Source organism: Lygodium microphyllum, chromosome 22 (assembly GCF_053477565.2).
Source record: "Lygodium microphyllum isolate KBCC chromosome 22, Lygodium_microphyllum_v1.1.10, whole genome shotgun sequence".
NCBI lineage: Eukaryota > Viridiplantae > Streptophyta > Polypodiopsida > Schizaeales > Lygodiaceae > Lygodium > Lygodium microphyllum.
The window spans coordinates 139,325,403-139,337,995 of NC_141156.1; the positions used below are offsets into that span (position 1 = coordinate 139,325,403).

Genomic DNA, 12,593 nt, shown 5'->3' on the forward strand with positions numbered 1-12,593 from the left:
AAGCGGGAATAGCTCCTCCCATAGAAGCTTCTCACAGGTCCTCGATGTAAGAAGGCTGGTGTAGAAGACATCAAACCGAGGCGATGGCAGCTGAGTCAAAAGAATCATAGCCATGTCTTCAGAAGATATCGTCCGACCGAGGGATGCAAGCTCATCCCTCATATCCTGTAATCTGTTGATGTGGTCCTTCATGGAAGGACTATCATCAATAGCGAGCATCCGTAACTTCTTTTCAAGAGATATCCGGTGGGCAAACGTCTTCTGTTGATAGAGAGACGCGAGCTTTCTCCACACATCTGCTGCAGTCTTCAACCTCTAAACATGAACAAGGACAGAATCCTGCAAACTCAGAAAGAGGAAAGATCTGGCTCTAGAATTAAGCCGATCCCATAAGGCTGCACGATCCATAGATGTCCCATCTGCGCGATCCACCTTAGGCCGAGGAATAGGAACAGAAACAAGCTCCCAAAGATCGAAGGAGTCCAAGATACACTCCACCTTGCAGGACCATAGAGAAAAGTTGGAGCCATCCAACCGGTCCTCTTTGGGCAGCTGAGGAAGTATGGGTACCTGTACAGGGGGTACCAAAGGCTGCATCTTCGGCCCACTGGAAGGGGCTCGCCGAGATACATGAATAGAAGGGGGACAGGAAAGAGGAATAGACTCCGGACGACGGTCCTCGTGATAGAAATCACGCCTCCATTCAGATGAGTGTCGAGACAAAAGCTCGTCATTTGAGTCATCAAAGCCCGTAAACTGATGAGAAGACATCTTCCAATCTGCAAAATATCAAACACCAAAGAAAACTGTGCCGAAGCCAAAGTATGACCAGCAGTATGGTCACCAACCACCAAAACGCAGGCTGTGATAGCCTACAAACACCTGGATCTGCAAAACGCAAAGGTAGCTGATGAAGATCACCAGAACAGAAACTGCCAGCACCAAAACGCAACCTGGGAGTGGGTCGCCAGCAGGAGATGAGCCGCCAGGAGTGGAAACGACCACCAGATCTGCAAAACGCAGCCTAATGATGTGTCGCCCAGCTGAAGGAGGGGCCACCTGATGGTAAACGCAAGCAAGAGGGATCGTTTGATGACGTGGCAGCCTCGGGAGTAGTCATCTGCAGCAAACGCAAGAAGAATGGCCACCTAGAGGGGCTGCCTAGGCAGTTGGAGATGAGGCGACAGCAGCAGAAGAAGGGTGAGGTATCTCTCCACAAGGTTAGGTCCTCCGTGCTCTCAGTCAGGCGATGATACCATGTGAGAGTGCGCAACGGAAGAAGAACACGAACATAGAGGAGGAGAGAGAGACAGCAAAAAATGAAGGAAGAAAATCTGCACTGACTGTAATGAATGCTGAATACAAAACTGTGGACTGATCAGCCCCTGCACGCAGCCCGAAGCGTCAGTGAGGGCACCAGATCAGGCTGATGATGATGGCAGCACCGAAGACGGAGGAAGATGATGGAGTCGGAGTGTGCACCTGCCAAAGGAGGAGGGAAGATGATAATACAACTGACTGCCAAGTGGGAAATGGCTATAAATAGCCAAAAAACCCAAAAACTGGCCGACCTGAAATTTGAGGCCATAAATACGTCCGACCAGCATTTAATGCTGATCCGACCAGCATTTAATGCTGGTAAAAATGCCAGGAATGCTCAGAAAAATCCCGGAAAGGGTGGACAATGTCCGGCAGGTGAGGCAGGCTGAAGAATGCAGAAACTGCCCCGGGAAATGCACATAAAATCCCGACTGGAGGAGAAAATGCACTGAAATGCAATAAACTGAGTGCTCTAGAATGAGCTACCTCCTCCGTCAAAACAAGTGATAGACAAGTCAAAGCTCCTAAAGTCCTCATCTGACTCAGACTGAGGCTCACAGGCAAGAGATGACAAGGCATGACAAACATGACTGCTAACAAAAGGTTGGTTTCAGTCAGCTTGACTTGCATGGTTACACTACATTGTTTAGTGGTGGTTTGTGGAAAGTGAAAAAGGGTTCCATGCTGATTGCAAAAGGAACCAAGAAGGGCACCTTGTATTTTTTGCACTGTAAAGCCTTGAATGGCAAGTTCCTTGTAGTTGCTCAAATTTGTTGTCACTTGGAGTTGTGGCATAAGAGATTAGGCCATATGAGCCAGAAAGGACTTGATGTCCTTACCTCTTTGAAAAGGGTTGACTTGATGTCCTTACCTCTTTGAAAAGGGTTGATGAAAAAGACTCTAAACTTGACTTTTGTAATGATTGTCACTTCGAAAAGCAAATGAAATTTTCATTTTACTCCGGTGTCTCTCGTAAGTCCAATGTCTTGGACTTAGTGCATTCTGATGTATGTAGTATGCCCATGAAATCGTTGGGGTGCTGCATATTTTGTCTCTTTTATTGATGATTGTTACAGAAAGATTTGGATTTATTTGTTGAAAAAGAAAAGTGAAGTATTTGCTGTTTTTAAAACTTTTCATGCATTTGTGACCGCTCAGAGAAGTAGAAAGCTGAAATGCTTGAGAACTATGGGGTTGAGTTCACAGCAACTAAATTCAAGTCCTTTTGTGAATTACATGGAATTAAGAGGGAGCTTACAGCCCCTTACAGCCCTTTTTCAAATGGAGTGGCTAAAAGATATAACAGGAATTTATGTGAAAGAGTGCAGTGCATGCTGTCCACTGCTAACCTCCCTCATGAATTTTGGGGAGAGGCACTTACAACCACAGTTCACATTTGCAACCGCTCTCCGAACAAGTCCTTAAATAATGGCATCCCTGAGGAGGTTTGGTCTGGCAAATCAGCCTCATATGACCATTTACACATATTTGGCTGTGATACTTTTGTGCCTGTTAGGGATGAGCTGAGGAACAAACTTGATCGTAAATCCACCAAAGGCATTTTCATGGGCTATGGTGATGAGGGTGAATTTGGCTACAGAGTGTGGTTACCTCAGTCCAAGAAAATTATTTGGAGCCGTAATGTTGTGTTTAATGAGGCAAAATTGTTGAAAGGTACTTTAGCCTCTAATGAAGACATGAAAAAGGTCAAATTTCACAGTTTGCAGCCACCTATTACTTCAAAAAATGAGCCTCATGGTGTTGTACCACAAGGTGAAAGTGATGATCACCCAGTTATTTTTGAGCCAGATGATGATGGACGACAAATAGAAGCACAAGGAGGTCATGGACAGCAAGATAGGCATGCTGATTATGAAAATGCAGCTCCCGGTAATGAAAATGAAGGTGTTGTACAGCATGAACAGCATGCTGAAAATGGCTTACAGCAGCCAATAAATGCTGAAAACAATATACCTCCAGATGTAGATCCAATTCTTGAAAAGGTTGATCATTGGATACGCAGGTCTACATGCGTAAGACAGCAACCACTTTGACCCCTCCTTGCATTATGTGATGCTTACAGATGAGGGTGAGCCTCTTACATACAAAGAGGCCAAGTCATGCGAATTCAGCAATAAGTGGGAGCTAGCTATGCAGGAAGAGATTAAATCTCTATATGCAAATGATACTTGGGATCTTGTGTCTTTGCCCAAGGGAAGGAAGCCACTTCCAAACAAATGGATGTCCAAAGTAAAGAAAGTTTATGGGAAACCCAATACACGGCAAGACTGGTTGCCAAAGGGTATGCACAAAAGGAAGGGATTGACTTCCTAGAGGTCTTCTCACCTGTTGTGAAGATGGCCACTCTACATGTGCTTTTTGCTCCCACTATTATATTGGACTTCAGAGTTGTACCAAATGGATGTAAAGACAGCTTTTTTGCATGGTGACATTGATGAGAAAATCTATATGAAACAGCCCAAGAACTTTGTGGTTCCTGGAAAAGAGCAGATGGTGTGTAAACTAAAGCACAGCTTGTATGGGCTGAAGCAAGCACCATGTTGGGAATAAAGGCCTCGTGCCTTTAAATGTGCTCAGGTGTGAACACACCCTTAGCACTTGTACTTACACATATATATCTATCTAAAAACCTAGAGGTACTCACTCGTCATTGTACCTAAAAAAGTGCACTCTCTCTGCTCGAGACATGTCCAGTGCGTGGCGTCACGGGACGCCTGACAGGTCACGGACCTAGATGTGGGTTAACAGACCCCCCGTCGCATCCTTTTTTTTCAAATTTTGAGTTTGCTTTTACCTCCTCTCCTCCGGGTGTTCGTGCGCACAAGCACAATGTGCAAATTTATGCAGATTTAGGCCCACAAAATTGGGGCTTTTCCCGAATTTGGGGATCTTAACGCAAAATTGAACAATCTGACTCAGAAATTGCAAAGTCGGTGCACATTTGCTTGGGAATTTTTTGGGGTCTTTCACATTGTTAGTGAAATTCTTTCAATTTCACTGAAATTAGTCCACGCAGGACTTGGAAAATTTACGAATTTCTCCAGATTTGATGCGAGCAAGATGCAATAGTATTATCTGTCTCAGAAATTGTAGGAATTTGTGACATTTTATCCCCGACATTTGAGCCTTTTCATGTACATACACAAATTGGGCTGAAATTTACCCAATTTCTCGACATTGATGCACATTGAACCCCGTGCAATTTGGGGCTTTTGCAATTTGGGAAAAATCTATGCAGCATTTGGTCATTTATGTACATGGAGGTTGAATTCTACGCAATTTGGACATCAACACTTGGTAAAATTTGGGGGTTTTGCTGAAATTGCTCTATTTTGGAAAATTTGGCCTGTTCTATGCATGACAGAGAAAATGCAGATCTGTGGTTGACGCTTTGAGTTGTGGAATGCTATAGCACATCGTTTGGTGCTTCTGAAAATTTAATTAAAGATCTGAAATATGTGCTTCTAAGTGGTCATTTATTGCTGGTTGGTACTTGTTTGTACCTTAGACACTTGGGTGACAGTTTTGGGCCGGCACTTGCTGTTTTTTGGTCACATTTGGGCTCATCTTACCCGTGCAAGTACTTGGACCTAAAATGGCCATTAAGTCAAGACTTCCAACTATACCCTCATGTAGCATACCTTTTAGAATTATTTTTTGATTAAAGTGGCTAAAAGTAGAGATATAGATTCGTTTTTAAAAAAAATAGGTATCATGCTACCTTGGATAAACCAATTACATGGACATGGTTGGATCATCTCAATTGCAAAAAGCTATTCAAACTCCCTATAAACTTGATCATTAGACTTGTTGATTGTCATGTTGATTATGATATTTACTCTATGGGCACAAGCAATTAGTATTATGAGTAATCTAAGGTGCATGTGCATGACCAATAGTAGGTTGATGGGCTTTCTTCTAATATGGACTAGTCATGGTTAGAGATAACTTTCGGTACTATGATTTTAGTATCTTCCTCTAGTAATGGAGGATCATTTGCGATTAGAGTCATAGGTTGTGTATCGTTGAAAGATTTTTTAATAGATCAATATGGAATGAATTTGCCAATGAGGAGGAATGCCCAGTTTGAATGCATTATCATTGATGTTGTTTACTATATGAAATGGCTTGTAATATATTGGATTTGTTTAATTTTAGGATGCCTTTTAATGGAATTTAATCTCATCTTTTCAATACAAAGCCAAAAACATTTTTATTGAATGTAGTAGCCTTCCATCTCTTGTTGGCATGAGTCACATGTCTAAAGCTAAGCCTTTTGGGGTGCCCTTACCTCCATACCTTGAGCTTAGTAAAGCCAACAGCCCAAAAGATGACGTGGAAGCCAATGCTATGAAGGGAGTCCCTTATGCATTAGCTTGTGGCTCCCTCATGTATGCTATGGTTGCTACTTGTCCAAACATTGCTCATGCAGTGGGAGTTGTTAGCAAGTTTATGTCAAATCCTGGGAAAACACATTGGGAAGCTGTGAAGTGTATTCGTCGATACCTCAAGGGTACACAAAGAAAGTGTATTTGCTATGAACAGGGTGCATTTAGTGTGCAAGGTTACTATGATGCCGACATGGCAAGTGACTTGGACACTCGTAGGTCCACTAGCAGGTATGTCCTTACAATCGTTGATGGAGACATTTCTTGGTGTTCCAAGTTACAAAACATCATAGCACTGAGTACTACTGAAGCTGAATACATATCAGCTACTGAAGCTTCTAAGGAAGCTATATGGTTGAGCAGACTTGCAGAGGATCTCGGCATGTCTATTGGTACTACAGTGTTGGGATGTGATAGCCACAGTGCTGTGTATCTAGCTAAGAATGCCATATATCATTCATGCATAAAGCATATTGATGTGCAATATCACTTTATCCGACAGATTCTGGAGGATGGCCTAATCACATTGACCAAGATCAAAACACAAGATAACCTTCCAAATGTTCTCACTAAAAGTCTCAGCAAAGCTCAGCATGAGCATTGCATACAACTAGTGGGAGTTGGTTAAAGGTTCATTTCAGACCCTTAAGTAGGAGGTTGTTGGGATAAAGGCCCTTTTTTCACCTCCGTATATAGTACACGTACATTATTTAGTTGTACATGTGAATGCACCCTTACATGCCCTAAGAATAAATACATTTTATTCTTTGTGTACCAACACATTGTTGGTACACCCAAGTCGAATCATACTTTTACTCTTTCTCTCTCTCTGTCACTCTCACTCCTCGAACTGTTGTTCACTCTACAACTGGGCTACAACATAATTGAGTGGGCCAAATATCTTCTAATGGTACAAACATGACTACCGAGGCAAAAAAGCTCATCCCTTATATCCTCCAATTTGTTGATGTGATTCTTCATGGAAGAAGAGTCATCAAAGCATTCGTAATTTCTTCTCAAGAGTAATCTAGTGGGCAAATGTCTTCTAACGGTACAAAGAAGCAAGCTTTGTCCAACCTTCCACAACCTACCACAACTTGTGCACATGTACTAGGACAAAATCATGTAAGCTCGTAAAGGGGAAAGATCGAGCTCTAGAATTGAGCCAATCCCATAGGGCTACACCCTCCATCATCAATCCCACTCTCAGATCCTTCATGCAACGAGGAATAAGGTAGGTAACTGTTAGCAATCATGTGTGTCTTGTGTGGTCATCTCCTGCCTATGAACCTTAGTCCGAGTCAGAAGAGGACATCAGGAGCTCTGACATTGTATGTCTATCATTTTGTGTGTTTTAGACACTTGATGGAGGGCACATTAGTGAATTTCTTTTTGTGCACTTTTGGCTATTTTTTTAGGGGTTTGACCACATTTAGAGTTTTCTCTCTTTTCGCCTATATATAGGCAGCCTGCCCTCCCACTCTCATTATCCATTATCCATCATTAATCCTTCATGATCAGCCAGCCTTCCTCATTCTCTCATCCCCCCTGCTACTATCTGGTGCCCATACTAACATGTAGAGCTACATGTTGGGGCTCATTGTTGCAACCTTGTACCTTCAGCCATTGCAGTCACATTGTTCCTTCTCTCTCCTATGTTCTCTCTTTGTCTCCTCCTCCTCTCCATGTTCACTTTCCTCCTTCCATCGCGCACTCTCACATGGTATCAGAGCAACAAGTGGGATCCGGAGATTTCAAAGAGGAGCACTCTGTTCACAATTCCAATCAATCTTCATCACTAGTTTTGGGGGCAGCACATTTGCATTTTGCCTCATACCTTGCTGGGCGGCCCATTCCAGGTGCAGGCGGCTCATTCTCAAGTGGACAAACACGTGTCAACACCTGCATTTCACAGCTGAGCATCTTCCCCTGACCTGGGCAGCATTATAGCGGACTGGGCACCCTGTTTCAAGCAGCTGCACCACACCCAGACCTGCATTTGACAGTTGGCCATCTCCCCTTGACCAAGGCAGCATCAAAGTAGCCTGGGCAGCCTGTTTTCAGGCAGGTGAACCACTGCCACCTCTCCGTTTTGTTCTTGCAGGGCAGTCTCCAACTTTGGGCGGCTTGATACAACACCCAAGCGGCCTTTTCCAGGCTAGGCAGTCCATTTCTCAGTTGGGCGGCCTGTTTTATGTGCTGGACAGCCATTATTCAGACCAGGCAGCCCTATTACAGACCTGGGCAGCATATTTTAGACTTGGGCGGCATCTTCTTGGCTGGACAAGTGGACAGTTTTGCTGTGTTTCAAATTGGACAGGTTCTTTTGACCTGGGTGACATCATATTTTGTCTAGGCAACCTCCATAGCAGGCCAACATCAGGGCAGATTTATGTTTATTGCAAGGACTCAATTTCCAGGCATTCCTGGTCCTTTACTTTGCACACAAAAGCCATACAAATGCAGAAATAAATATTAAAAAATGGAACATGAGACTCATCTCCCATCCAGAGAGCCAACAGGCTCACCCCTAAGCCTAGTTTAGCCTGTGCTAATGTTGCAAGTGATTATCTCCCAGTCTCTATGGCATGATTGTTGGACATAATGTTACCACAAGCTTCCAAATTAGTAGGTGCAAAAGACAAAAAGAAACAAAAAAGCTGCAGCTTGAACAAAAACGTAAAGCAAATCATCTGTATTTCAACATTCAAGCAAAATATGTATAAGAGGTAACTAGGCACCGACACTCACCTTTTGCTCCAATAAGTACCAGGAAGGGCACCTTCTTCAAGTCGCTTTGCACCAACTGTACCAGATTTCGGACTCCCAAATCTATTTTCAACTGACCTAGAAAGTCAATGTGTAAGAGCATAGCAAGACATCTATGTTTACTGAATACAAACTTAAAGTGCGTCCCACTTCATGGTAATATGTGATTCTGATTCCTCGATTGCAGGTTCTTTAGAGTGATACACGTGTCATTATGTTCTGGCGATACACATGCAATTGAGTTTTGCTAATGCATATTAGGAACGTAGCTACAGTAGTTTGATTCCAACTTTTGACAGCCGCATTCGGTATCAGACAGCACCATTTTATGAAAAGTGTTATGAAGCATACCCTGCCATTCCAGGGAGATTGAAGTGAATGAAAATGTGCAACAAACATAGATCAGCAAAGAAGCGGTTATGGCTACTGAATTTTTCAAGTAAATTGTGACAACTGAATGCTATTCACAGTGACTATGTGACAGCTGAACTGTCATCAGTAATTAACGATTTCAACTTTCTTTTAAACATCTGAAATTGTAGCTAACAAGCAGCATACGATAGCTTGACATGCACGAGAAAATGTGATGACTGATTGCACTACTCAGTTAGGCATGTAAAGAGCCACAAGTGCGCTCACGGATGTAGGAATGGAACAGAGTTAAACTGACATGACTGGAATGTACTCGGAAATGAGCACAAGTGAAAAACTAGCATTGTCATCCACGATAACGATTATCAGGAAATGGTATCCTCTCGAGAGTCCTGTTCTCTTTTGCTCTTTCAAGGCATCGCCAGCAGCTAGAGCCTGACCTGAAGAACATCGTATGGCAGAGGCTCTGGACTGACTTGTGAGCTGATTTGCGAAGGCTTGAGGATGACAAGAGGCAAAAGCAAGCTGCGCCATCGCTCCGACCGATTCGACTGGAAACTACAAGAGCCCGGTGCGTGTTCGCTAAAGGCCCAGGCTCAGCATCAATTAATCAAATGAATATTAAAAGAATATATCCTGTGTGGACAAGTGTTTATATGAACGGACCAACCCGTCTTTTCATATTTGAACCAATATAATCACCCAAAATCTATTTAATTTATCTATTTAATCTACTATTTTATCTCTCTCTTCTATTTCTATTTAACTTATTATTCGGGGATTTACCTGGCCTGACACTGAACCTCGATGGCAAGCATACAAAAGTTCCTCTGTGGGGGGTTTGGTTGCAAGTTGCAAAAATGTAGAAAGAACTAAAGGGTACTACGGCAGAACCTCATTTTACATGGAAAGGAGCTATGGTATCCCTTTAAAAAAAGAAAAGCGTATGGATTTGGAAGTGAGTTCTTTTTATTTTTTGTATTACAATGAGAGTTAAAATTTTAGGATGGGAAGTAGGAGAGATATTATTACATCCCCTAAAATATGAAACGAGTGTACTAGAAAATCAAAAGATTACATGGATAGCGTTTTGATGGGGATGCACATGAGGATCAATTTGATCACACTTACCAAACGACTTCTTTGGCCTACAAAATAGAGTAACAATGGATGGTGCAGCTTTTTGTACTCCCCTTGGTTGACCATCAATAAGCTTGTCAAACATTTCAATGCTCTCATGTCCTCTTACATATCATGTCATTCGATTGTTTGTGCTTACTACCATGTGTTGCAATTGTATTCAGGTGCACTCACACAAGCCGTTGAAATCACTATTCTCTTTGTTATCCTCAACATCAACATTTCCATGTACACTATCTAATTTTTGCAAAATACAAAAAAACAATCTATTGTAGAGTCAAGACACAATGTTATATTTTTTAATTGTATTTTAGAATGGATTTTTAAAATTTTAATGTGATGGCTACGAACAAACTAATATATGCAAAACCATAATCATATCATCAAAAGAGAGAGAGAGGGATAGAGTTATCTCTCATTCTCAAATGTTACATTGGTGTTTGGTTGTTTGTGTCCATCTCACATATTTTTGTGCAGACCACCAACAACATATGAATAAGGCCAGCACAACCACCATGGCCACAAGATCCACGCACATGCTAGAAGAGCAACCCACAACGCCAATGAGGTTGTTACCTTCTTATGGTGGATATTAACTTAAAAGATGCTAATGAAGGACACATTGCAAAAATTCTAAGCTATCTCTCCTTGTTGTTGCAATGTCAACAAAAGGTAGACAATCTTTAGCACTTATTCTGCAAATGCCAAGGATCTAACCTCTATCAACAAACAAATGCAAAGATACAGCTGGCAAAGCATGTATTCTGCAAATGCCAAGGATCTAGCCTCTATCAACAAACAACATTTGAGCAAGGAATAGAGAGTACACAAAGAATAAGAGAAGAACAAAAACTTCATTAATTCTAAACAAACAAATGCAAAGATGGCTCTACTCACCAGTATGCTTCCATTGTGAAGCTTAAATGGTAATCTATGCAAATGAGAGGTGAAGAGCTTAGACCAATTGGAAGAACTCTAACTAGGTGAAAGATTGATAATGATGGCTTTGAAGGGGTCTCCTTATTATAGCTCATGAACGCAATCTAGTCGGTCTTTCCAACCTACCATATTATGAACCTTCATAGTTGACTAGGGAATATTGCCTTTATTGTCAACGTGAGGTGCTTCCCCTCGACCCCCATTAGGGTGGTTGCTAGCCCCTTTGAGATCCTCCCAGCTAGAGCTACTTCGACAACCCCCAAACCCCAGAATATGGTTTCTAAGAATTTCCACACACCACAATTCAATGCAAGGTCCCTTGAGTTGCTACTAGCTTAACTACTCTATTTAATTCAAAGACTAACCCAATCAAGATCACACATGGCTCTTACTCATAATGAGGGCCTTATAACTTTCAACATCGTGGACCATTTGTGGCACCTTACAAGGGTGGGGCATCAATATATGTAGCCATCAAAGATTAGTAAACATCAAATTCTCTTGAGTGACAAAGGGTTTGTGAATGAGGAATTTGCTTAACTCTGAATTTTTCAAGATAAGGTTCGTAGTCTGAAGCAAGTTTGGGCCATAAGAGAAACAACTTCAGAGGGAATATGATGATGCATGTAATGCTGATTTGGAGCAGGCTGATGTTGAAAATGGGTTAAATGGGAGTGAAGACAGCAAGCATGTGGCTGAAATTGGTCTTATGGGTAACAGTAAGCATAGAGAGAAGGCTATGTATAATGGGGATGTCCATCAATAAGTACATGAAGAAGAAGATGCTCATTTTATTCAAAGCAATCATTATTCACAAATGCATTGAGCTCATGCTACAACAGAGACAATTATTAAAGTGGGAGAAACGGAGACGCCCTTCATAGCTCTCTTGGATCATGGTTCTAAAATCAATGTTATGGCACGCAGCTTATATGAGAATGGAGGTTGGTCGATTGATGTAGATCCGGGATGGCACATGCAGGTAACAAACAATTCATCAGGGGATCTTTATGTGGCTTGTGTGAATGTACCTGTGACTATTAGAAATGCTAGGGATGAATATCATTTTTTTGTGTAGGATTCATGTAGTTATCGGTGATTTTGAGGCAGCCCTATATTTTGGAATCAAGGGTGGAAACAAAAGCCTTGGATGATGGTTCTTCATATGCTTGGGTTTAGAGTAAAGATAATACAAAGGCAGTGCAGTTTCTCACTGTTTGTGTGAATCATCCCCGCAATTTAGATAGGCTACGGGATAATCCCATGCCACCTAATGCACAAGAATTTGAGGGTTTTTAGACATCACTGTTATAAGTGGAGGCTATGGCAATGCTTCTAGGAAGATAATTATGCCTCCAAGAAAAGGGAAAACTGTGTTTGTGTATGGATTGTAGGAATGGACAACATGTAGTCTTGGCATTTTTAAGAATATTTGAGCCATGTGTAGGGCTAAAAAAATGTATGTAGGATGGGCTAAAAAAGAGCTGAAGACATATGGTTGGATGGCTGCAAATGAAGGTATTTCAGGGCTATTTTTAGGGTTGGTTGATTTTGATACAGTGGATGAAATTTTTGCAGCAATTAATGCTAAAAACATGGCACAAAAAGAGGTTATTTATGTTGACACTTTAGAGATGTATAAAG

The 12,593-nt window shown here is 41.9% G+C and overlaps 1 protein-coding gene across 6 annotated transcripts in view; it reads right to left on the bottom strand.

The window, feature by feature from the left end:
- The window catches only part of LOC148017679 (uncharacterized), a 62,250-nt gene extending 52,751 nt beyond the window's left edge, over positions 1-9,499 (bottom strand). For 2 of the 6 annotated variants that reach the window (XM_087662489.1, XM_087662484.1), the window contains exons 1-2: positions 9,311-9,497; positions 8,481-8,571 (exon numbers count right to left, since the gene is read on the bottom strand). In XM_087662489.1, the coding sequence (XP_087518615.1) occupies positions 8,481-8,571; positions 9,311-9,404 (185 nt within the window). In that variant the 5' untranslated portion in view covers positions 9,405-9,497. The other 4 variants (XM_087662488.1, XM_087662485.1, XM_087662487.1 and 1 more) reach the window with 4 other exon arrangements.
- Positions 9,500-12,593: the final 3,094 nt, after the last annotated feature.